The 26,622-nt window shown below is 43.9% G+C and overlaps 1 protein-coding gene across 4 annotated transcripts in view; it reads right to left on the reverse strand.

Annotated features, from left to right (window-relative positions):
• Positions 1–26,622, reverse strand: part of pip4k2aa (phosphatidylinositol-5-phosphate 4-kinase, type II, alpha a) — a 36,112-nt gene that overhangs the window by 4,372 nt on the left and 5,118 nt on the right. The window contains exons 2-9 of one of the 4 annotated variants that reach the window (XM_056433688.1): positions 11,048–11,145; positions 10,837–10,933; positions 9,473–9,625; positions 8,115–8,261; positions 7,870–7,908; positions 5,089–5,196; positions 1,798–1,911; positions 1,368–1,608 (exon numbers count right to left, since the gene is read on the reverse strand). In XM_056433688.1, the coding sequence (XP_056289663.1) occupies positions 1,368–1,608; positions 1,798–1,911; positions 5,089–5,196; positions 7,870–7,908; positions 8,115–8,261; positions 9,473–9,625; positions 10,837–10,933; positions 11,048–11,145 (997 nt within the window). Of the gene's footprint in view, positions 1–1,367; positions 1,609–1,797; positions 2,817–5,079; positions 5,197–7,869; positions 7,909–8,114; positions 8,262–9,472; positions 9,626–10,836; positions 10,934–11,047; positions 11,146–26,622 lie in introns of those variants that run through there. The other 3 variants (XM_056433687.1, XM_056433689.1, XM_056433690.1) reach the window with 3 other exon arrangements.

The raw sequence follows: 26,622 nt of genomic DNA on the forward strand, positions 1-26,622 counted from the left end.
CTGGATGAACATCTATATATCTGCACAGTGTCTTCAGGCAACATCAGGTCTTGGTAAATAAGACAATCGCAATCATTCTGACAGCAGCAGGTCTGACAACTACAATGAGAACTACAATGCCCAGTAGGGGGAGCTGTCAGTCCAGTATATATTATATAAGCAATAAGGTGAGAGGCAGTACTTTGTTGTCAATAATGTTCGCCTTATTGCTTTTATAACATGGTAACGTGCAACATTATAAACAGTAAGCTGTCTTTCAGCACAAAATAGTTGTCGCCACCAAACGTTGTGTATCGCATTTCAGTAGCCGACAGACAAACAGACTGTTGCTATGCAACAGATAGACAGCCGGGAAGTCTAAATCTGTGAATCTTTCCAACTTTACCGAACTTTGTTTTGTCGTGTCCCTGACGTCTAGGGGTATTTAAAACGGTAACAAAAACACTGTTTGCGGACGTGAACGCGCTTCATCAAACACCAGCACCGACTCATCGGTCAGACCTAACTGCTCATCCCCCAGTGGTCTCCTTTCCATTGCGCAGTGCCATAGAAATCCTGCAGTATTTCATATCGTCTCTGGTTCTGGTCTTCAGGTCTACTGGTTCTGGTCTTCAGGTATACTGGTTCTGGTCCTCAGGTCTACTGGTTCTGAGGTCTACTGGTTCTGGTCTTCAGGTCTACTGGTTCTGGTCCTCGGGTCTACTGGTTCTGGTCCTCAGGTCTACTGGTTCTGGTCCTCAGGTCTACTGGTTCTGGTCTTCAGGTATACTGGTTCTGGTCCTCAGGTCTACTGGTTCTGGTCCTCAGGTCTACTGGTTCTGGTCTTCAGGTATACTGGTTCTGGTCCTCAGGTATACTGGTTCTGGTCCTCAGGTCTACTGGTTCTGGTCCTCAGGTCTACTGTTTTCTCAGTTGGTGAAGCAGTTCATTGCCCACTTTGTTTGGCTGACACCGTTTTATTCGTTGCGCAACATTTCATAGGTCTCACTTTCTATATTATCTATGGAGCATGACGTCCACTTGAAGGGTCCTCTTGGCTAACCACTCATCTAAAGTCATCCTCCCAAAATACAAAGTTGACATGAAGCATGTTTGTAACTGTCGAGCTTGAACTGATAACTAACGGTCGCGCAAAAACTACCGTTATTGTTATTTTGAGTGCGCACTGATATGGAACGCTCAGTTAATTGTAAACAGCTGTCGGACATTATGGCTGATTAAAGTACACCTCGTGACTCGCTCTCAACCAATCAAAATGCTTGATTTCATCTCCCCGTATTATAATAAGTTGTGTAGTACACCTCACATTAAAAGGGTTGTATTTATCGTTGTATTGTACGCCTGAACACATGCATCTGGCTACTCACTGTCGTTGCTCTTGATGGCGTAGACGTCGATGGCGGGATCAAACTCTCCAGGCGACAGAGGCTTGTTGCTGTCCAAGGTGTTGCTGGGACTGTCGGGGGGTGTTCCAATGCCTCCTTCGTCGCTCTCACCATCCTCCTCGGGCTCATTGTCCTCGCTCTCCACGTCTTCCTGCTCCGCTTTTTCCACATCGTGGATCCCCACCAGCAGACTGTAGTCCATGAGCTTCAGCTGGGCAAGGAACTGAGGATGATAGGAGATGGAAGGTGGGACAGGAGCTGAGGTAAAAGCAATTGAGGAGACGGGAGGAGTGTTTATGTAGGAGGGAGATAGCAACGGGTAGAAAGTTGAAAGATAAAATGTATTTATACAGACAGAAAGATGGGATATGAGATGGGGTGGAATTTTTTTGAAATCTTCGATTACACATACCTCTACGTCTTTCATAAGCTTCTCCAGGAACATCTTCTTATTTTCCCCGTCAATGCAGATCTTCTGCCCATCATTGATGAAGTCATTGTCCTTGTAGGTGGGCAGCTCCTTTGCCTGCCCATTAGTGTTAGAGTTTGGTATCCAAATAAACAAGAGACAAAACCATTAAACTAGACGGTTGAAACCGGAGAAGCATGGCACACCGTAGGCAGCAGACCTGGGAAAAATATGAAAGACTTCTGGTGCAAAAGTTCTCTTTGAAATCAGATTAGTTCATCCAATAACACAAAGTCAAATTCCTTAATAAAATTGTTTATCCTTTAAGATATTTGACATTGAAGTCAAAATTCCCAAACCAGAATCAGTGTTCTTCATCCTTTTTCCCAAGAATACTTGAAAAACATCAACAATTTAATAAACACTGTAAAAGTCATTTCATAGGACTAAAAGATAGCATATAGACATCTTGTTCCACTAGAATAATTCAGGGGTATTTCGAAATGCCTGATGAAGAAGATTAACACTAATCTGAGAAATTAATCATGTCAACATCGTGTTTATTCATATCTGCTGGACCAGACAATCCTGCATGTTGAAATGTCCCTTTGGTATGAATCAGCTTTGAGCCTTTGGTTTGTTAGATACGCCTGCCTGATTCTGCCAAACACAACATGTTACTAGTCAAATGAGTTGGCTGACATGGTACAGGCAGGTAGGTCAGTCCAAACCAAGGCTACCTGTTCAACATTGTACATGCAGCATGCTCACAGCAGGGCACAGATCCATCTGATGCACCGTTTTCATTATTTCCATTATGTTCTTGGTAAAACATATATGTACCTCTCAGTGCCATTAAACACACGGCATTCAGCATTTTTGTTCAGACGTTTGGGCAGTTTCTTTAATGCATCTGGTAGATCCATACTAAAAGAGGACGTCCCATTGAAGACATGGAACGTCCTTGTTGGCACCGGGCTGGTCTCCAAAAAGCATCCCAGTTTGATAAAGTATATCCCGCACTGAGACAAAAGATACAAATATTGTTCATCTAAGATGCTTCTCGGAAACCAGACTGTGGTTTGCATCAACTATAAACTCTTTGTAACCGTTAAGCCAGCGCATACTGCATCTTTGTGACGGATTCAGCCCACAAACAGAAAGAAGGAGTTTCCTATTAAGGGTCTATCCACTGGGATTAATTGACTTCATGACCAGGTTGCTGCAACACTGGCAGCAGCCTGTAGGGGGTGCTATGTGAGGAGGGGAGGGGCCTTGTTCTGAGTCACTTAGGAAAAAGAGAGCAGGTCATGAGGTAACAAGGCAGCAGCAGCAGTTTAGTTACTAGAGTATTTCTATGGCAGCAGGAGAAGAGCAGCAACACAACAGCACTTTGTAGCACTAGAATGAGTTTGGACGGCACACACACACAAACACACACAGATAGATTACACCTTTAACCAGATGAAGACAGGATTACATCTCACACAATAGGACATTTGAGCACACATACAGACATAGACCTCCAATTTACAGGTAATATGGGATGTACAACTTGCTAGACTGAATATAAATGCAACATAAAAAGTAAATGAGGATGCAACATCAGGCTGACTGCAAACGGTGAACATAGCCTGAAAGCATTCTGCCGGCCTGTCACCTAAACAGACACCTCAGCGCCTACATTCAGGAATCTTTTGTACGCCGTCGTTTTCAACTCCCTTTTATTTCAATGCCGCACATTCTCAGACTTTCTAACAGATTCATTGTGTCTTGTGCCATCTCACAGTCCCGCACAGATTTCTGCAAGTGGGCTGGTTCGGGATTTTCTCTGACTGCAATGTCAGACTCTTGAGTGGTGCACTACATCGAGGGAAGTCAAAAAACAGAAAGATATATTGGAGGCAGGAAGAAAGAGTGGGTTGCCGATGAGGCTTGTAAGACTGTGTGACAGGTGAATTATTTCCCAACCTTGTCATTTCTTTTCTGTCTCCCGGCAGCTGGCTGGAAAATGGCCTTTGGCAACTTGATGTCTTGCCGTGTCAGAAGAGCAACGCATTGCCGTCCTGTCGTCTTTGTGATATGCTCTAACTTTAACTCTGAAAGAACGTGTCTGTTTACCATCAGCGGTCACTTTCTTTATTCATGTGGAATCGTCATTCATTACGCATTGAGCAAATCAGCAGGTTCATACCAACAACATGCAAGCCAAGGCAACGTCAAGCATTTCATGTCATATTTGGCATTGGTATATGTGAACACAGCATAAGCTGTGGGTATCATTTATGCACAATCAACTGTTTGGGTGTGTAGGAGAGCTCTTGAAAACAGTTTTGTAGGATGTAACCTGGGCATAAACAAAAATGTCCTTCAAATACTTTAATTTCTGCCAGAATATCTTCATAATTTCAGGTAAAATGTTCCAAAACTATTTCTGCACTTATAATAAATATACAAAACCATGCCGTCTGTCATATGCATGAAATAACAGGCAATGTCCCCCAAACACGACAAAACAAGCGCATGTTATTGCCATGGGATGCCGAAAAAAACCCAAACAGAACTTTCCCAGACTAGCCATCAACTAAAGTCCCACGGCACCAGCTCAACCGCTGCCGACTGCCTGACTCGTGCGGATGTCTAACGCAGCAAAGTGTTTTGGCTGCAGCGGGGCGTCTGACGTAGAGCAAGGACATGTTATCTTCTGCCACCTTGATTTGAACTCTTGAGAAACTGAAAATATGCCCTGTGTTTTATCCACGGCTGTGGTTAGCGTACACAGCTCAGTTCATGTTGTCGGCTGATCGATTGAACTGCAGAAAATCGTAGCGTTTGGTTTGAAACTTAGAATTAAAAAGATAAACAAAGCAAGGGAATTCTCCAGGAATGCAAGTATGTACGTTCCCTTTCCATCTCTGGGTCCTGATCTTTTTTTTCTCCCAGTATTTTTTTTGACAATGCGATGTGTCCCTCCCATTCATGCCACCACCGTACTCCTCCACTTCTTGCTTTCCAGATTTTCACATACATGTTGCTGCCGTTGAGTGAAAGGTGGGAACAAACACAAACTGTCTTGCAACTAAAACTTGACGACAAGTTGAGCAAAAGGTGACTTTAAATGAATGAAAACTGTGCAAAATATGGCCTTTAAATAACAGTGCATCAGCTTGGATAAGACGAGGAAACGAAAATGTTCAGCCGAAAAAGAAGAAAAAAAATCACAATAAAAATAATAATAATTGGTTTAATAGATCATGCCTGGTATATGAGCCCTGGTTTTCTTACATCTCTTACGTGTTTCATGGCGCAGTAAAAGCGCGTGGCAATCCGCAGTGTTTGCAGCCTTTGCTGAACGTTACCAGATTTGGGCCGCGGGGGCACATCCTCTGGTTGGGGCGGCTGCTAGAAAAGGGGGAGCGAAGGAGGGACGGTAGGGGTGGAGGAGAGGAGAGAAGAAAGGAGAGAGGAAGGAAGTTGGAAGTAAAGGCAAAGTGTTTAAAATGGAACAGAACACAATTGTTTTTTCAAATTGGTAGAGGGTTGGAAAGGGCATGAACGCGAAAGATCCCGAGATAAACTTGTTGTAGTTACACTATTTTCATGCTCTTAGTTTAGTGAGTCAATAGGATTGTATTTCTATTCAATGTATGCATGTTTCTGGTCTGCCTACACTTGTGGTATTTTTGTAGTTTGGCTTTCTTGAAGAAACGTTACTTTCTTGATTGTTGTTGTTCCGCGTTGGTACTCATGGTTGAATGCACTTATTGCAAGTCACTTTGGACAAAAGCATCAGCTAAATGACATGTAATAATGATAATAATATGCAAAATTATGACTGTTTCCACAGATAAATGCCTGCTAGAGAAAAGAAGCAGCCTGCTTGAAGGCAGCTAGGAGCTGGAACTGAGAAGAGCAAGCAAGCAACCGTAAACTAATTAGCGTTCTACTAACCTGTGTTTTGACATATGTTCAGGTGTAGTACTAGTTCTAAAAGCTTTTTACAATTACTAGAAAAAGGGCTACTAATAAAATGTAAAGACAGTTCCCACTCAGTCATACAGACACATTAAAGCCATGTTCCCCCACATGAGATACCAGCTGGCATGGGGGAAAGACACAAATGAACAAAAACATCAAACAACTGTAGTAGATATATATTGAGCAGAGACCGAGTAGAGATGGTGGTATTCCACAAACCAAGGACCAGCAGCTATCTAATAACATACAAAAAACCCTCTACATTTTCAAGGTTTCCTAATAAATACTGTGAACGCACCAATGCTTTACACACTTTCTAAATTGTCAGTGTCCTAAATGGGTCATAGACAAATTTCTTTGTGGATCACAAGAAAAAAACCAATGCAGAATAATGGAAGCAGCGTGATTTGATGGCTCAGGCTCTTGTTAAGATAATTTGAGAGTAAAAACAATGTATGCATTAACCCACTGTTTGGTATAATGCTGTACATAAAATGTGTTAAAAAAAGCTAATGGCTGCTGTTTGATCGCCAAACCCCGGAGACAACAGCCACTAAGAACTGCCCAATGTATTTCATGGAGAAAAAAAGAAGAAGAAAACTGTCACAATGTGCAACAGAATGGAGCTGGGGTTCGTACACATCAAAATGTGTTAGAAGTAATGTCACTTTTAAAAAAGATGCAGAAAAACATTATAAACCATGCAGACGCATGCAGGAAAGGGAGACCATGCAGTCAGGAGAGAACCCTGCCATGCTTGTTGTTTGAGTGTGTGTGAAGATTTGTCAAACACACACTTACACACTCACACTCACACACTCTGTGCAGGTAGGTGGTAGGTAAGCGTGTGTGTGTCACGCACACTAGAGCGGCCGACAAAAAAGGCCACACAGGACCCTTGCGTGTGTGTGTATGTGTGTGTGGGTGTGTGTATAATCCTCAGCTGCTTTGTTTTACCATTCATTCGTTTTAAGCCCAATACTGTCGTTACTCCCATTTACAGAAGGATATATTCAGTTCAGGGATTCCCTGAAGTCTTCCAAGCGCCTGTAAAACCTGCTCTGACCTCTCTGGGTCAAAACTGTAACGCTCTCATATAAAAACATTATTCACAATCGGACAAACCTTTGCAGGGCAACGATTGAAAACATGCAATGACAAACCAAACAGTTTGGACAACCATCCCCCTTCAATAGCGCTGAGCTGTCAGGTCAGATGAAGAGTGGTCCAAAGTCAAAGTGTTCAAGGACTTCCATCAATCAAGAGGTCAAAACATTTATCCATACAAAATACAATCTGCTTGGACATCCGTTCTAATTGTTAGCTAATACAATTTTAAGTGGAAGCACGAAGAACCAGCAGGTCCTTTACGATTCATTTTGAGGTGACTGTCCAAGCAGCCAAGAGCAAAACAACTGCCATTCTCCCACAAACGACAACATTTCCATCACTATCAGTCACACAGAAGCTCTTATGACACACACACATACACACACACACACACGCACACGCACACGGTTAGAGAGGGCGAAGCAAATTAAAGACATTAAAAGCGTGCAGGGGCTAGAAAGGGAATGGGGTGATGAAGTAGGTACTAACTGAAGGAGATGAACATGTGCAACTGTCATCCCCACCCAAAGGGAAAACAAATCAGACACCAAAGTTGTGTAAGTTGGGCCCTCTGGGTGATGACAGTCAGCCTGGAATTGTTTGAAGCCGTGTCGGTAATTCAACCCCCTGGAAACACAGTTTGTTCTCTCATTCTCGAATTGTCCACCAGGATTTTAATGGACATCAAGTCCAATCAGAATATTTAACCAACTAATTTTCAGTAAATTACTTCAGTTTTCAATTCAATTGATATTTAGTAAGCATTTGGAAAAAAAAACCCAATACTGACGAGGGCTGCATTAAAAAAAAGAGAAGAAAACGCTGTCGATGGGACTATTTTTTTTTTTTTTTTTAAACATGTTTCTAACTGTTGTGCTAGTTTGATGCATAGCTTTAATTTTCTTTTAAATTGTAGTAGTGTAGTGTTATTATTGTCTAAAGTCATGAGGTCATGTATAACAGTGGAACCGCCCGACAGGTGACTACCTTCTCCTTGTCGCTGGCCTCTCTTGCCACAGTGGAACCCTAGAAACAAAAGAAAGGAAATTAGACACAAACTACAAGATACACTTTTAATTGTTGCATCAAAAGCTCAGGTGATCAATGACAACGGGTTCTTGAAAATAAAGAGTGGTACAAATAGATTTACATAATTTCTTGTAATATTCATATTCTGTCTGATCACTTTATTTGATTGCTTTTATTATTCTTGATCCATTTCCCCCTCCTACCTTGAGATCATATTTTTTGAAGACGGCGAGGCGGTGAGAGAAGACATTGCGTGTGACAATCATGTAGGTCTCATCTCCATCCACGGTGAGCCGGTAAATCCCCAGAAACTGAGGCAGCACTGTGTTGCCATGGCACTCCACGATGAACTACGAAAAGAGAGTGAGAAATATGAAGATTTGGCCTGATGCATATGCATTTGTCTGCTTCCTGCCTTTAGAGGGGAGATGGTGAGGAATTGAGAAAGAACGGTTTGTTTGTGTTGCCTTTAATGGCTTAGTATCACTCTGTGTTCAACTGGAAGGTGATACATAGACGAGAGTGATCTCACAACCGCCGGACTAGGAATTCGTATGAATTTGTACCCTCGGACTTATTGAAATGTATTGATCAAACCAAAAATCAATATTTTAGATTTAAAAAAAAAAACTTTAACAAAAAGCGTTCTTTGGTTATAAAAAACATTTATAAACATTATCGTGAGATACACTTATCACCAGAGGTCCGGCATTGAACCCCCAGTTGCTTCCCGGGCGCTTCACCGCAGCCCACTGCTCCTTAATAACTAAGGATGGGTTAAATGCAGAGAACTAATTTCCCCTTGGGGATTAATAAAAGTGTATATTCTATTGACGTAATGTTTTTATTTTATTTCTTAAATGACGGTGAAATCTGATGGTCGTCAACCCTTTAGATAGACTGGAGACCTTGGAGTCACGGAGCAGGGCCAGAAGGAGCGCATGTAGCACCGAGAGATCCCACGTTCAGTGAGTCCAGTGTCCGGTGCCCGTCTGGCAGCAGTCTGGGTTCAGCCTTCAGAACTAAATAAAGATGGCCTTGAACGGTTGGAAAATACGGGGAGAAAATACTGAATATGCTTTGTGGGTGTTGACATGAAAAGTGACCGCACGGTCGGCGTCGTCTCTCTGTTCATAATGTCCCTTATAAATAAACACTCTATAATCTTGTTCGGTATTTTAATATATATTTTTTAAAACACAACCACATACATATATAGTACTGCGAGCGCTTCCGTCGTGTGTGCCACCGTCTCAGTCCTTAGTTCAAAATTCAAAGAAAAAATGGAAACTTAATTCAAAAACCTCAATAAAAGCTTTGAATGTAAACAATATATTTTTTTAAAGTGTCTGTATTTAATGCGATTAAGATATCTACTAAATTTGAAATATTGGATTGGATTATAATCACGGCACTACCTTTAAATATGCATTCAACCTTACATTTAATTATAGTTGAACAATTCAAATGACAGCTAATAATAGATATGACAGAATTTTTGCAACACGGTCAGTCAAAATGAGGGGCAATGAGAAAGTCCAAGTCAACCACTAGTTTTCACCTGATGATATTTCTTTAGAATGTTATGCATCTCCGCCACATCCTCACTGCTGATGGTCTTGATGACGTAGCGCTTGTCATAAGATGTGTGGAAACGGGCCCCGCTCCGTCCCTGGGCATCACTGTTCAAAGGAGCACTGCGTGTCAGAGAGTTCTGAAAGCAAAGACAGAACGAAATGTTAGTACACACATAATGCAGAATTCTCTTTTCGAAAAAAATGCTTCTTCAACTCCGAAGACACATATTCTTAGTTGTTTCAATGGATGAAATAGTCTAGTGTACTTGAACAGCTCCCACAATACTGCATGTCCCGTCTCCACCCTCTCGTTGTCCGACCATCTTCTACTCCAGTCTAAACATGTGGGGTTCTGACCCCTACGCCCGCTCCCGGTCCAAACCTACACACACACACACAAACAGCTGCTGCCCAGATTTTCGGAGCTCAAAAGTAACCTGATCCAACGCCCCTGGCTTCATGCCTCATTCTCCAAGAATTCCTCATGTCCTCTGACCTCAGTGCACTCTCCCCTCTTCAAGTCAAAGCATCTTCTGCTCGCATGTACGACCTAAAACAACTGATGGCAGCATTTATTTTATGCGTCGTTTCATAAAACCAGGGAACCTTAGCGGCCACTTACAGTCCAGGTCCTGGTGTAACATTGAGGCGGTTTGAGTTCAAAGGCTGAAATGTTTAAGAGGCCTTTGCTTGAGGCTTGCATTGATCAAATCAAAAGGAATATCTCAATGTTAGTCAACCATTTTCTATACCAGACATTTATCATAATGTGGGGAAACGATTAATCTGTTGTCACCCTACCACATGTATTTAATACTGCTAGCATTGCTCATTCAAACTAATGGTAACTGTGCATGTCATCAAAAGAGCCAGAAGCTGATGGTACCCATTGGCTGAAACGAGAAATGTCACAAATGGAATTAGAAAAAAATACCAACAATCCTTAAGAGGAAAGGCACAAGTTAAAACAAGTGTAAACCAATAAACCTTTTTGACAACAGTGCGAGTCGGACCTCATGGAGAAAAGTAGTTTTGCGTTGAGAATGTCACAACATTTCTTTGCACTGGCCAGTGCCTTAACACCCCCAACTGCCCACTCACTGCAGCCAGCCGAACCCCAATGTAAACATGAGAGAAGGACAGCTGCATTGAGCTCGGACACAACGACCTCCAAATACTGCCAACTCATTGCCTGCACCGGCGGTGGGGATTTACTCGGGAAGAGTGGGGGAAAATTTGAGTCGACACCAAAGGAGGAAAGGAAAAAGTGCAATAATTTCCTAAATAAGTTGTGATCAAATTAGTTTTGAAATATAGTTCAGATACGTTAAAAGATGATGTTTCTTACCAAGAAGTCCTGATCATCGATGCCAAACTTCTCTCTGAGGTTTCGAAACACCAGAGGGCAGTACTCCTTGAACTTGAAATGGCTGGGCATGTTCTCCCTGTGTGTATAAAAAAGTAACAGACATAGTTCATGAGATGCTCTAGGTTCTAAATTATATTTCACAGGTTTATGAGAATAAAATACAATCATAATATACTTAAAAAGAGCGTACTTGTTGAACAGGTGGTTGTCCACTTTGATCTTAGAATAGGCCTTGAAGTCATCTGGCATGAGCATGATGGGAATCTGAACATGGCTTAACTCGTTTATCTGGGCAGAAGAAAGAGAGAAAAAAACATTTAAAGAAGGGGAAATCAGTGAAGTATCTAGCAATAAAAAGCCTAAAATACAACAGTGAAATCACACGTCACATAAGAAATGATAGAAGTTAGGAATCTAAGCCTTGAGATACTTAGAAAAAAAGGAAGAAGAGTTGTGGACACACTGAGGGTATTCAGGCAAAACTAGACAAAGATCATGGATCATTCCCTCTGATGAACATCATGCGGTGATCAGTGGAATCAAAACAGATGCAAGCCTGCTGGTGGAGCTGTGCAACCATTACTCTACATCTTTGGTTCCTATGCTAGCTAGGGTTGGGTACCGAAACCCGGTGCCAATATGGTACCGGTTCCAATACAACCGGTATTACCTGGACCGAAACGCACATTTCGGTCCAGGAGTTATGCTTAGGACACCAACATGGTTAGCAGCGGTACGGGACATGGACTTTAAAAGCAGTGTATATGGTTTGGCACGGGCATATTTTGAGTTCTGATATTGGGCTGGTTTTAATTGGCCATTGGGCTGGTTTTGTCACAGACCTGGCAACCCTGGCCTTGTGTGACTACGTGAGCCCGTGTCGAGCACATCAGCGTCAGGCTGGGCGCGATGGGGAGGCCGTCACCGGTCCCCCTGAACACGTGGAGACCGATTATGACGAGCAGCCTGAACTCAGATTAGTACCGTAACGTTGACTGCAAGTCTTGCATTCATAAAAGTAGCCCAAGAAATAATAAATTAGCCATTATAACCATGCTTAAAATAGCTCGTAGCTAGCACGAGCTACGAGCGTGACAGTCTGCTAGCAGATGTGTTGATGTTCAGCGGTCCCGGCTGTATACCCGGTGTTACCGGGAATATAATGACGGAGGAATAAAGACCGTGGGGCATCACTTTGTTTCAGTGGAACTCTCGCTGTCAGAAGCAAAACTTTATTTGTCACGTGTCATCTTCAGTCCCTCTGATTGGTTGTTCTCTTTGCCCATCAACACAGTGACAGGATTAACCCTATAAGGTCTGCACATGGCAACATATCACATCATATAATGGAGAACATATATTGTGTATGTTAAGTCTGATATCCGTTGTGTGTCAGTGCTCCATGATAACGGCTTCTACAGGGAATATGGCCAAAGAGGTTTTTAATGTCCTCATTGTGCGTTAAAAAAAAAAAAGTATCGGTTCAGGCACCGTTTAGGCACCGGTATCGTTTTAAAAGTATCGGTTTAGCACCGGAATCGGAAAAAACCCAAACGATACCCATCCCTAATGCTAGCAGAGTGCTGCACACCTTTTCACGATGCAGTATTATCCAAACCAATCAGGAGCATCTTTGAACCGACTGGGTTGGAGATCAGCAGTGGCTTCCCCGTGAATGCGTTTGCCTTTCAAAGACCTTCAGTGCAACAAAACGGTTTGGTTTTGGCATTGGCCGCACACAAGAATACTCGAATGATTAATGTCCCTTTTCTTTGTCAACCATCTCAGATAACTGAGTAAAGTGTGTTGTAATGCAGAATAAAAACACAAAAGAAACCCTAACAGGCACAAGGATGAACCGGGAAATCAGACCATGCCGCCATTTTTCTGCTTCCGGAGTATAAACAAAGGATCGCGCGGGAAGCGGTAGTGACGAGGAACGTAATGCGGTGGTCTGACCAATCAGAGGCTGAGCTACAGGACGCTCTACGTATCGTCGACTGGGACATGATCCAATCCAGTTCCAGTGACGTCAGCGAGTTCTTGAAGTAGCAATGAGCCTCATGGCAACGCTAACGGACACCATCGTCCCCGCGGTAGAAGTTAGGGTCTTTCCTAACCAAAAGCCGTGGGTTGATAGATCCATCCGTGAAGCTGTGAACGCCCGTACTGCTGCCTATAACTCCGGTCTTGTATCCGGCAACATGGGCGAGTACAAGGCAGCGGTCTATGGACTGAGGAGGCGGTGAAGGGCGCCAAAAGGAGGTACCGAGACAGAGTGGAATCACAGATGGAGCAGCGCGACACCAGGCGCCTATGGCAGGGGCTACGGACTATCACAGACTACCAGAGCAGACCCTGCGCAATGGTGAGTGCCGGCGCATCCCTAGCGGACGACCTGAACTCATTTTATGCACGGTTTGAGGCTAGCAACAACAGCGCTAGCTCGCCGCTAACAACAACACCGTTAAGCGTAGCCGAGGTGAGTTCTACCGCTGGGGATGAACACACACTCTCTGTGACCGAGCACAGTGTGAGGAGGGCTCTGTTGAGGGTGAACACCAGGAAAGCTGCAGGTCCAGATGGCATATCTGGGCGAGTACTGAAGACCTGTGCTAACCAGCTAGCTCCAGTGTTCACCACAATATTCAACCTCTCCTGGCTGAGTCCGTGGTCCAGCCTGCTTCAAGAGATCCACTATTGTCCCTGTGCCCAAGAATGCTTCTCCAGCATGTATGAATGACTACCGACCGGTGGCCCTCACCTCGGTGGTCATGAAATGCTGAGAGGCTGATAAAGGACTACATCTGCGCCTTCCTCCCTTCCTCCATGGACCCGCTGCAGTTTGCTTATCGCCCAAACAGATCCACGGATGATGCTGTCTCCCAGGTACTGCACACACACTCTCTCATCTGGACAGCCAGAGGGGGCTATGTGAGACTGCTGTTCATTGATTATAGTTCAGCTTTCAACACCATAGTCCCCTCCAGACTGGCGGCAAGCTGATTGAGCTGGGACTGAACACCCCCTGTGTGCTTGGATCCTGGACTTCCTGACCGCCAGGCCACAGGTGGTCAGGGTGGGCAGACACACCTCAAATCCCTCACCCTGAACACAGGATCCCCCAGGGTTGCGTCCTCAGCCCCTACTGTACTCCCTGTACACACATGACTGTGTGGCCAGGTTCAGCTCAACACCATCATCAAGTTTGCGGATGACACAGTGGTGGTGGGCCTGATCTCCGACAACGCGAGAAGGCCTACCTGGAGGAAGTTGCTGATCTGTCACTCTGGTGCCAGGACAACAGCCTCATCATGAATGTCACCAAAACTAAGGAGCTGATTGTGGTCTTTAGGAGGTACAACAACAGAGGCGTACTCACCACTGGGGATTAACGGGACTACTGTGGAGAGGGTGAGCGGGTATAAATACCTGGGAGTCCACATCACCGAGGATCTGACATGGTCAACAAACACAGACACTCTGGTGAGAAAGGCAAGGCAGCGCCTCTACCACCTCAGGCAGCTGAGGAAATTTAAAGTTTCCCAGAGGATCCTTCAGTCCTTCTACTCTGGAGCTGTAGAGGGCGTCCTGACAGGAAGCATCACAGCCTGGTTTGGCAACTGCTCCGCTCAGGACAGGAAGGCTCTGCAGAGAGTAGTGCGTTCGGCTGAACGCACTATTGGAACTACACTCCCCACCCTGCAGGACTTGTACACCAGGAGGTGCAGAACCAGAGCCGGCAGGATCATGAAGGATCCTCACCACCCCAACAACAGACTGTTTCAGCTGCTGCGGTCAGGCAGGCGCCTCCGTAGTCACGCTGCAAGAACAGAGAGACTGAGACGGAGTTTCTTTCCTCAGGCCATCAGGATTGTGAACTCCGACCTCACCAGGACCCCCACATAGACCCACACAACTGCCCCTCTTAGGCACACACACACACACACACACACACTTACTGTAAATATTGTGTTGTTTTTTATTTGTAAATAGTGTGTACTTGTTGCCCTTGCACATTCCTGCTGAGCATTGCCACTTTCATTTCACTGCACACCCTGTGTGTGTATGTGACAAATAAAACATCTTGAATCTTGAATCTTGAGAAGTTTCCCCCCGTAATCAAAGTTTAAAATGATTTATTTGGGCTATTAATAAATAAATACCAGTTTTTGGCACAGAACACTTGGCGATGTGACCACTGAGCAGTTTAAAGATTAGATTTTCAGGATGAGGGGGAAGGGGGCGAGAGGAGTGAAATGATGGCTGTGTGTCACTGCTGCCGGAAAGATAGGGGGGGGGGGGGGGGGGGGAGGGGTGCAAGTGACTTTTTTTCGTCCCGATGTGCGCGCACACGCCGGCATCGGAGCTCTGCGGCGCGCGAGACGGCAGAAATGACATGCTGCTGGTTAGAGACGATCAACAACAGACGTATTGGAAGCTCATTCTGCGCATGCGTTAAATGCGTTAAAATCAACAACTAATTAATCCTGTAATTTAATCATAACGTGTTATTTTTCACAGCACTAAAAAATACATGTGGGATTTAGTTAGTTGTTCCAAATGTTTAAGACTAACAGATTGTATGCTTCAAGTCTTCTTCCCTGTTTTGTGTGTGTGAAGTTACTCTCTCAGGGCTCCAGACTGCGACCAAATGGTCGCATTTTGCGCCTAAAATTAGACACAGTGCGAGTAAATTTTTCATCAACTCGCGCATGCGCGACCAGTAAATTAGCAGATTTCTTTTTTTTGTTATTAAATATTTTTGTTGTTTACAAACTTGTTCTACACTTCAGCCCACTATAGTTAGCGGTAATGCCTGAATGACTGGTTTGCTAACCGACATTAACTCCAGAAGAAGAAGAAAGGAGACGAAAACCGAAGAAGAAGAAGGCTGGCCTGTGTGTGAGAGGGGGGGGGCTAATGTGTGAAAAGAGGCGCACCGCAACGGAGACGCAACGAGGGCGAGGGCCGCAGAGTGAGAGGTCAGAGGATCCTCACCACCGAGCGGCTTCCCCGTCCCCCGAGTTGAATCTCTGGGTCAACTCAGCCGACTCTCACATGTCTGCCCCTATAGACTGATGCTCACGGTAAACGCATTCGATCTGGAGAGCGCGAGGGTTTTGATAACGTTAGCGGAAGGATTTAAGTGACAACATCCGGTTTTGCAAAGTTAGCGGAAAGAACCACGTGAAACAACATCCGTTTATCAAAATAAGATGTCGACAAATCATACACTAACATATAAAAGTAAACAATGAACTGATGTTGTATCTTTATAGATAGTTTCTGAGATTTAGCTTAAATTATGCTAACATTAAAAATGTTTACTGTACCAAGGAAGAGTTTATAAAAATTAGTCAGTCTTTCGTATGTTAAGAAAAGTCCTGTATATAGATTTCCCCAAGAGTTCCAGGAAATGAATGATGCAGATGTGTTCCATACATATCTGAAATCCCCTACAATAGCAATCAAACTATTTTAATCTATCAATTAGGACATTTTTCAAAGTAAAAGTTCTAAATGTTTAAAGAAATCGGTAATTTCTTTAATGTTTGAGTTGCTTTATATATGTATTTCCTCATAGTCCTAGGCAATAATGCTACACAATAAATAGAATGCTTCAATCAACACCGTGATCGGTGATTGGTATTATCGGATCGGCAGATACTGATTTCAGTGATCGGTGATCGTATTATCGGTGATCGGCAGATACTGATTTCAGTGATCGGTGATCGGTATTATCGGTGATCGGCAGATACTGATTTCAGTGATCGGTGATCGGTAATCGGCAGATACTGATTTCAGTGATCGGTGATCGGCACCAAAAACCTGATCGGTGCATCTCTAGAAACCAACAAATGTTTTGATTGGCCACATCGAAGTGCAACATGCACATGCTCAAGGTATGTTTTCTCTTCAAATATGTTTAAACTCAATACAGTAACTTCTGAAGAGTTCTGTTGTGAATGTTTTGCAGTTCATGAAGGCAAACAGGCATAAGATTGTATATTGTCAAATTATTTATCAGTAATACAGTAAAAATGATGGGAAAACTTTGCAAGTCGATTTATAGTGTGTCAGGGTTTTCCTGCAGAGAAAATTTGGGCGCGCTAAGCCGTTTTCCCGAGCGCCTATGACAAATCCCGAGCGCCTAAGGCAAAAAAAAGTCTGCGTTGAAAAAACAAAAAACAACTGTGTTCATCAGGTTCATGTCAGCGAATATGTTCTCAATAGTATGTTTCAAGGAGGTGTGCTCACCTGTGTGCGCGTATCACGGCAGAGCGGCCAGCTGCTGATCACGCACTCAATAGCTCGACTGCATGAATAGAAGGTGCGCGCGTAGCGCGCCAACATTTTTTTTGGGACCACCCAAGACCCATTTTGACCCAGGAAAAAGTGCGCCCCTAAATTTTCTGCTGCGCCCCTAACATTTTAAGTTAGGAGCGACTGTGCTCCTAGTTAAAAAAGTTAGTCTGGAGCCCTGTCTCTGTGGTAAAACTATCATGCAGTAAATATAAGACCCGTCGGTACCAGGTCAGCCTTTCAGCTGAAGACCTGTGTGTCTCGACTGTTAACGCTTGATTATCTAAGTTACGTGTTTTTAATTGATTGGACATCTAAGGTCATGATTGCATCCAATAAAATGAAAATTACAAAACACTTCAATAAACCTAACACTCTATAAATAACGCGGCTTCTAACACATATAGCACATTGCAGGGGTTACCGATTGGAACTTGTACCTGACGTTTGTTATTACTCAGGCACAGCTTGATAACAATATGATGATGCTGTGTGTGTGTGTGTGTGTGTGTTCGCTGTTGGCTGCAGACAAGAGTGCTGGCATGTTTCTCAAGTCTATAAATAACCTGTCATTCTACCAAGCACACTTGTTATGTCGCCGTTTTGAATACATTTGAACACAAACTTTGGTGGCGAGAACATTAATCAGGAAACGTGTGTGTGTGCTTGTTGGATTCAGCTTCATACTTTGCCACAATTGCTGTCGAACTTCTCACTTTACGGACCGCCAAATAGTCTGCAAAACATTGCTTTATGACTTGTGGGCGAGTTCCCCAAACAGCTTACGGTTATGCCGGCCCTTGTTGACCGATCACCGACATCTGAACGACAAGATTATGAGAGCGCATGAAGGGGTGCTGGGGTTGAAGTGCCGAACAAGTCGACCGGCTGCAACGGTAACATCAATCATTTATAGACAGCTGCAGTGGATCTGCAAAACAGGCAACCAGGTCCACAGCCGTCCAGGACGGTCAGCAGCCACCATGAATGCCCGATGCGTCGTGGTGGGAACGTGCAGCCACGTTCCCAGAGAGTCTCCACTGCATCGATTCGTTTAGCGGCTGGAATACTCCATCAAGGTTTATGCTACAGCGTCTGAAGTTAGCCGTAACATTATAGCTGTGAACATTGGTGGTAGGGGACATAATTAGTACAGCATATTAGCGGGACATTTTGCCGATATTGACGAAATTGTATCCATACACAAATGCAAAGTATCAATCTTTATTATATAAACCAGGGGTCCCCAACCCCCGGGCCGCGGAAAAAAAGTGAATAAAGTTTTTTTTGTTTTGTTTTTTTATCAGTCGGAAAAATATATTATTTTGAAAAAGGACCGGATACACCCGTGTGTCTGAGCCGCGTTCAGGAGTCTTAAAGTTCGGGTTTATCGCTGCAGGCGAGTCTCACGCGCCGAACCCTCTGCTGGCGGCACAGTGACAAAGAATCTTCAAACATATTCAACCTGCTCAATGAATTCTGTCACTTCAGGGAAATGACAACTGTTTTCAAGTTGGCCGATAAAGTCGCTGCTGTGTGGGCGAGTGAACAGCGGAACATTCTACATGTTTCAGACGTTGACCGGTGGAAAAGGCTTTTAAAAGAGTTTGAGCGGTACTCCAACCACAAAAGACCCGACTGCAAAAGAATAGACCTGCAACCCATTTGTAAACAAACCCACCCGGTGAATCGAGCTCGTCCGAGCGAGAATTTTTTTTGTTGGAGATGCAAATGACGGTGGCCTTAAGGGACATTTCACACAACAAGTCTGCCGGTGTTCTAATGACAGCGACCAGAACTCGGTTAGGAGCAGCGGACCAAACACACGTCTGTGTCGCCGTCTCCATTAGCGGCTCGTTGCAGGTAAACAAGCGCACACTAATTCGGCGTAATGATGAGTTGTAGTTTTGGCACTTTATGCCCTTCGTATAATTGTATGACGTCATATTTATTACGTCATTTATATTGCCGGTCCGTGAAAATTATTTCTGACACGGAACCGGTTCGTGGCTCAAAAAAGGTTGGGGACCGCTGGTATAAACTATTACTATTGGAATTTAGGATGTCAGGACTAACATAACTGCAGTTATACAAGTAATGGTATTATAACTATGATAATTAAAGTAGCTCTATGGTGATGATATCGCAATACTCAACATTTAGAAATCGTAATAATATCCTATTTTGACTTGAAAATCGACCACTAGTGAACGTGTGTAAGTGCTGTGTGAATACAGTTTATTTGTTGGTAAAATACTAGAACTCCTCAAGACCCAAGCCAAGTTCCTGCGTCTTGCTTGCCAGCCACGTGCAACCTGCTGATTAAAGTAAAGCGGAGCTTATTTCTTGCACAATTTGAGCACAGAAGCGTTTCAAGAATACGTCCGTTTATCTGGCATAGAGCACTTTGATGTTGTCTTACTATCGGTAAGAGGTACAATTCAAACTAAATATGCCTGACCCTGCACTTTAAATACCCTTTAGGATTGTTTTACACTTTAAGCAAGTGTGTGTGCATCGTTAACAGAAGATAAATTAGAAGCAGGAGAGAGTTTAAAGGGAGGGAAAACAATTATAAAAAGACATAATGGAAACGAGAGGAAAGCGGGCATTACAGGAGACGGAGCAGGCAGAGGATCCAAGTGCCATATCCAGAAATATGTCAGTGTGCTGGTGTGACACCACCGTCACAGTGATGCGATACCACTGATGCATCCTGGGTACTCAGTCGGGAGATGTCGCCTCATCAACAAAGCCGTTTCACACCAAGGCGGAGACAATGCCGATCTTACAAAGCACGCACACAGGCAAAGACACGAGTGTATACATGCATGCACACACACAAATCTGGTAAAAATACATTCGATAAAGAGTGAAAATAGTTACGAGTGCCCAGAAAATAATGTGCATCAGTGTGTAATTATCCCCCAAAACTCCCCATCTACCATAATTCTGTCCTGTCACTGTTTTATTGGCAAACGTTCTTCTTCCAGAAATTGTATTAATGCCACAAGTTAACAGAAAATGTGAACGAAGCAAATGTGAGAGTCAAAGTCAGAATGAGTAGCGCCAGCCCCTTTCTAACAGCATGTGTTTGACCGTTTTTGGTTTGGATCGGTACAGCAGTGACTTTAAACTGCAGGTGCCTACATGAATGGTTAATCCAGTTGACCCAACGACCTAATCCCCATTAAGGAACGTTTAGTACTCATCTGCTCGGCCACGGTCATCATTTATATCTTGAGCCAAGTGCGGTTCTTATGTTTTGTTTAAGCAGATGTCTCCAGCATATCTGCCACTCTTCCTGCAGCTAGCAAACTTGCAGACAATTTTCACACCACCACTTCCTGTTTGTCTCCATGGTGATGAAGACTGGTTTTCCGGCACAGAGTGAACCAAGCGTGTGCTGTTGCTCCATCGGACAGGAAGTTGGTGAATAGCGTGTGCGCTGTCAGCAGTACGACACTGTGCTTATCTCTCTGAACAATGACGGAGAGATGACTCACTCTTGCAGATGACAGACCGATGATAGTGTTGGGTGAGATTGCAACACCTTTTGCTATTTAAGATCTGGATGTTAAACTACAAACCATTGGGCCATTTCTGAGATTCAAGATATAGAAGGGTAATGAAAGTATAGAGAGTCTCCCTAAGGAAAGAAGCATGTCTAATCATCAGGTATGTCAACAGGATGGAGGGAGGCGCTTGACAATGGACAGGAAAGCTAAAACCGACAGTCATCTTTTTCATATCTTATAAATTCTGATAACTCCGTTAATGACCTACAAGCTACAACTAGAATGTGCCACTAATGTACAAAATAATTTGAGTATTCTGGCACCGCTTCCAAATTCTTCCTTTGTTCGTGAAGGTCTAAGATACATTTTTTGTCAACCATTCCCATCAAAATCCGACAATACTATATCCTATTTCTGCTTTTTTTTTTTTTTTTACGGCTTTCCAGAGTACCAGTTTTGGGGATTCCGGAGTCCAAGAGTGCCGGTTTTGGGCTTGAACACACACGCGCGCGTCCGTCTGCGCTGAGCATCCCCTCTCCGACATGTTCGCGGGCCTTTTCGCCCTAAACGGTGCCCGTTTGAGTCAGCTGTCTCCGAGCATTGCGTGCCTCCATCAGTGCCCGGCTACAAGCCCGTGCGTCAGGCTTCCACTCGACCCCTTTTGACCCGAGCCCCGTGTGGTTCGTGCCGACAGAAGCAAATGGCCATGTTTGCTCGGCTCATCTCCGTGACAAGCGCAGGACTCGGGAGGACATTTCTCCGTTCGAGGCCATGATGGCCGGATTCGTGCTGCAACATAGGTCTTTACCTTTAATTAAAGGGAGTCAAGGATTCTACTGTATTTTTGGTTGCATTTTAATTAGTTATTGAAGTATTTCCCAAAAGGTTTGGTAATATTTTATGCATGCATCTTCTTCCAATACGTGGAAAAATATCTGAATATTAAACTTTAAAAACACATTTGGTCAATCCGTACCGATTTAATCAATATGTTTGTATGGCACACAGATATTTACCTTCGCATTGAAAATGCAGAAGGTTATGTTTTGATCGCTGTGTATTTATTTATATGCGTGTTACTCGCATAACTAAAAAAGTATTAAACCGAATCGCATGAAATTTGGTGGGATGATTGGTTATTATCCGGGGACCATTTGATTAGATTTTGGGATCGATCGGGTCAAAGGTCATGAAAAGGTCAACATCTTCTTTTTACCATAGCGCGGTCAATTTTTATCCAATTGGCATGCAACTAATGCCAAAATGTTCATAATTCAATGCCCAATCTTGTGATATGCGAAGGTATGCGCTCTACCGAGTGCCCGTTCTAGTTCACTTTGTAAAACTGGCAGCTCATGTGGATGTTGTGTGTTCCACCGTTTACTTGCTTCAGTGATCGTAATCTGATTCAGAAGATTGATATCCGTATGTATATCACATACTTTAATTTCTCGCTGTACAAAACCACAATGCAGCCATAACAGCATCATCACCATATCTTTCCCATTGGAGTCATTTTACAGCACGCCCAACCGTTATAGAGTCAAGCTGTCAAATGAGTGCTCCTCTATCGGGCATGAAAACGGGTCAGGGGTGAAAAAGGTGAGAAGGATAGGCGTGCGGGGGGGGGGGGGGGGGGGTGCTGGTGACTTCCACGAACATCGATGTTGGACGTTGTATGATAATCTAAGTACCTACATTCTGACACCAAGTCCGTAATCGGGCCCTATAATAATAGTAATATTGTATATAATATGGTCGTTCATGAACCAACTTCATTTTGTTGTTGTTGGCGTGAACAAGTCTTCAAGTCTTGTGCTCTTCTGAGCCACGAGTCTGTTCCTTGAGTCTGTTCTGCCTCTACCTGGTTGTCACGATCTTCTAATCTATACCATACCTGCCATAAATATCATGATACTGATACAATACCAGAAAACAGTATACCATAAATACGATACTGGTATATTTATCTATAATAGTAATAACATTCGGGGCTAATTAAAAAACATCCGGGGCTTTAGCCCCGGGTTTTTTTAGCCTAGGGACGCCACTGGTCTGTATCTGACCGGATGATTGAGTTCATCAGGATGAGCAGCTGGAGAGTTACACAACTTTACAGACTGAACTTAAACATTTCACTTCTGGCATTTTTTATTTTTAAAGCCGAAAATTCCGCCAGTGTGCGCAGACAGCTCGACACGAAGCAGCGTGTGCGCTCTGATCCCGCGCTCTCTTAATGAAGTATCGATCCTAAAAATATGCTAAATCACAACGCTCTTAACGTACGGGTACTTTGTTAGTATCGCTACACCGTGCCAGCAGCAGATGTAGCGGGCTAACATTCAAGCTAACCTAAACCACCAAACGATGAAGACATCTTGACGCTGATTGGCCGAGACGCGACACGTCCCATCAAAGATGTTTTATTGCGAAGAGCACCACTCCACATTTTCCCCGTGTCCCACTCCAATCTCAGAAACGCCGGCCGGCCAATTGACCCCCCCCCCCCCCTACCCCAAAACAAAAACTCTTCGGATCTACACGATTCACGTAAGTCACCTATTTTGGTTTCAAAACAGCGAATTTCGCCGAAAGGTGAGGGATTCTCATGCCTGCTCTATGCTAATTTCCAAGACATTAAAGTCTAAGTGTCTCCAATTAAAGTAACATTAAGACTGAATATGTAATTAACCAATATGTAGAGGTGTAGATATAGTGAGGCGGAAACATGATTATTCAATCGGGTGAAAGCTGCACTCCAATCAATACTGCAGAGCAGTATTTTGTGTGGTATTTTGTTTGAAAGCAACAGCTTACAAAACCATCAGCATACACTTCAGAATGTCTTCTCAAGTAACACACCGACACACTTAGAATTATCAGTCTTGCACTTTTTTGGGAATGGCTCTAATGCACGAACCGTAACCACGTATACTTGCTGACCACAACATGACATTTATAAACCACAAAGATAATCGTATACAGTATGGAAACACACGCTAAACGGAGATTAGCCATTTAACAGTCAGATAGTGAGCATCAAAGGTCACAGAGCGAGATCAGATTGTATTCAGTGTGGACTTGACCTTTCACTGACTTTACAAGGCTATTACATCATCTCCTGACCTGTTCATTTTAACATTAGCCACATGAATAAGAATGCGTCTTACCCAAGAATCCAAATCAAGCCTCTTTAGTTTGAAAGCCCTCAAAATTAATCGTATAACGGTTATAGCTAGAGATGCACCGATCAGGTTTTTGGTGCCGATCACCGAAATCAGTATCTGCCGATCACCGATAATACCGATCACCGATCACAGTGTCGATTGAAGCATTCTATTTATTGTGTAGCATTATTGCCTAGGACTATGAGGAAATACATATATAAAGCAACTCAAACATTAAAGAAATTACAGATTTCTTTAAACATTTAGGACTTTTACTTTGAAAAATGTCCTAATTGATACATTCAAATTGTTTGATTGCTATTGTAGGGGATTTCAGATATGTATGGAACACATCTGCATCATTCATTTCCTGGAACTCTTGGGGAAATCTATTTACAGGACTTTTAATATACAAAAGTCAGACTTATTTTTATAAACTCTTCCTTGGTACAGTAAATATGTTTTAATGTTAGCATAATTTAATCTAAATCTCAGAAACGATCTATAAAGATACAAAATCAGTTAATTGTTTACTTTTATATGTTCGTGTATGATTTGTCGACATCTTATTTTGAAAAACGGATGTTGTTTCACGTGGTTCTTTCCACTAACTTTGCAAAACCGGATGTTGTCACTTAAATCATTCCACTAACTTTATCAAAACCCTCGCGCGCTCCCGATCGAATGTGTTTACCGTGAGCATCAGTCTATAGGGCAGGGGTGGCCAACCAGTCAGAGACTAAGAGCCACATTTTTTACTGTGTCACCGCAAAGAGCCACATCATACACATATGTGTGCGCGCGCACACGCACACACACACCTCTGATCAGCCAGATTTGTTGTAAATGTCACACACCAACATGATAATGACAGAAATGGACTCCTACAGTACTAAGACAACAGGTCTGTCATGTTCAACAATGAACATTGTGTACACTGTCTCACACACACACACAAACACACATTATCTCAGTTCAACCAAGTCCACCAACAAAAATAGAATAATTTACAATAGCGTTTTTCTTTTACTATGCATGTTGCATAGTGGGACTTATGGGATTCCTTGCCTTGAACAATCCTCTTCAAATCTGGCTTAATTCCGTTGTTGCCACTCGAAGCAATTCCTTCACATGGTGTCAATCAGAACAGGTGTCCGAAAATCGAACGGTGCACTTGGTGGGGGGCTGGAGTAATCAAACGCCCACCAATAAACCACTTTAGCCGAAGAGAGTGTTCGACATTCGGATGCGGTTCTCCCGCAACGCTGCTCTTACACCGTGTCCGCTGAATTGAGGCGGCTGGCGGCGTCACCGTAAACTACTTTAGCCATAGTGCGGGACATCCAGCTGCCCATAATGCGGCGTTCATGGCGTAAGTGCAGTGTTTGATTTTCGGACACTTTCATTCGCGTAACCCACCGTAGAACGGCCCGCTCGACATTCGGATGTGGTCTTTCCGCGTTTGGCCCACGAGTTTGAGACCCGTGCCCTACTGGGAAACTTTGCGTTTTTTTCATCTCACGCATGCGCGTTTGACGAAAAATACCGTATTGAACTCAAGCGAAGCGAACACGCACATACAAAAAAACACAAACTTAGATATGAACGTAAGAGCCGCATGACACCAGGCAAAGAGCCGCATGAGGCTCGCGAGCCGCGTGTTGGCCACCCCTGCTATAGGGGCTCAGACATGTTGACCCAGTGATTCAACTCGGGGGACGGGGACGCCGCTCGCTGCGTGAGGATCCCCTCGTGGACCTCTCACTCTGCGGCCCTCGCCGGGCGCATCGTCTCCATTGCGGTGCGCGCCGATTGAAACGTCTGATAGTTCTCGCAGATGTTACGTCATCTGATCGGCCGTTTTGATCGGCCATTTTGAGAACGCCGATCAAAACCGATAATGGGAATATCGGCCGATATGGATCGGCGCCGATCAGATCGGTGCATCCCTAGTTATAGCACTTACTTTTGCGAGTACAGCTTTTTATGCAGTGATCAGTCCCTCACAGCGTCGGGGGCCGTGGAGCCTGCATGTGACCTCATTCTGGAGAGCAGCTTTAACGTGATGGTCAGGGGTAGCCCTTACTCCCAGTCCTCTCCCTCTGCTCACAACCACAGCATCGAGGTCAGCCATAATGAGGACACGGTGATGCTAGAAGTAGAGCGCTTGTAAGGTAAAAGGACTGCTGCATGTATGTGTGTGTGTGTGCCCACTCGTGAGAGAGACAGACACAGAAACGGGGCAGAGGCAACCAACTACCTGAGTCAGACATCTGCAGAGCAATTAAAGGCTTTTGGTATGTATGCCTTGTATTGTGAGACGTGTATTCATATCACACTCACAGCTGGTTCAGGTCTAGTTCAGCGGCTTTTCGTCACCAAATCACACACACTGAAATGCTAAAGTGTGCGTTTCCAAGTCTTAAGTTAGAGTAGAATAGGCCAGGCATACGAAGCCAATTCAAAGTATAATTCAGACAAATATTATTTAATGTTAGCATCTCCTCAGAGGCTAAGTTCTTACAACAGACAAACTCCTCCTAACTCTGTTGAAATACTCGATGACACATTATCCTCGTCACCAAAGTAACTGCAGACAGGTCAGCAGTTCTGTGATGAGAACAGTGCTTTGCACATCCAGCTATTAAAGGATAACGTGATTCAGACAGACTGAGCAACAGACATGCATCTGGACTGGACCGCTGAGGGAATGAAGTTGCTCAGCAACATGTCACATTACATTTCTGCAAATGTCCCACAGGCCCAGCGCACGC

The sequence above is a fragment of the Pseudoliparis swirei genome, chromosome 16 (genome assembly GCF_029220125.1).
Source record: "Pseudoliparis swirei isolate HS2019 ecotype Mariana Trench chromosome 16, NWPU_hadal_v1, whole genome shotgun sequence".
In the NCBI taxonomy this organism is placed as follows: Eukaryota; Metazoa; Chordata; class Actinopteri; order Perciformes; family Liparidae; genus Pseudoliparis; species Pseudoliparis swirei.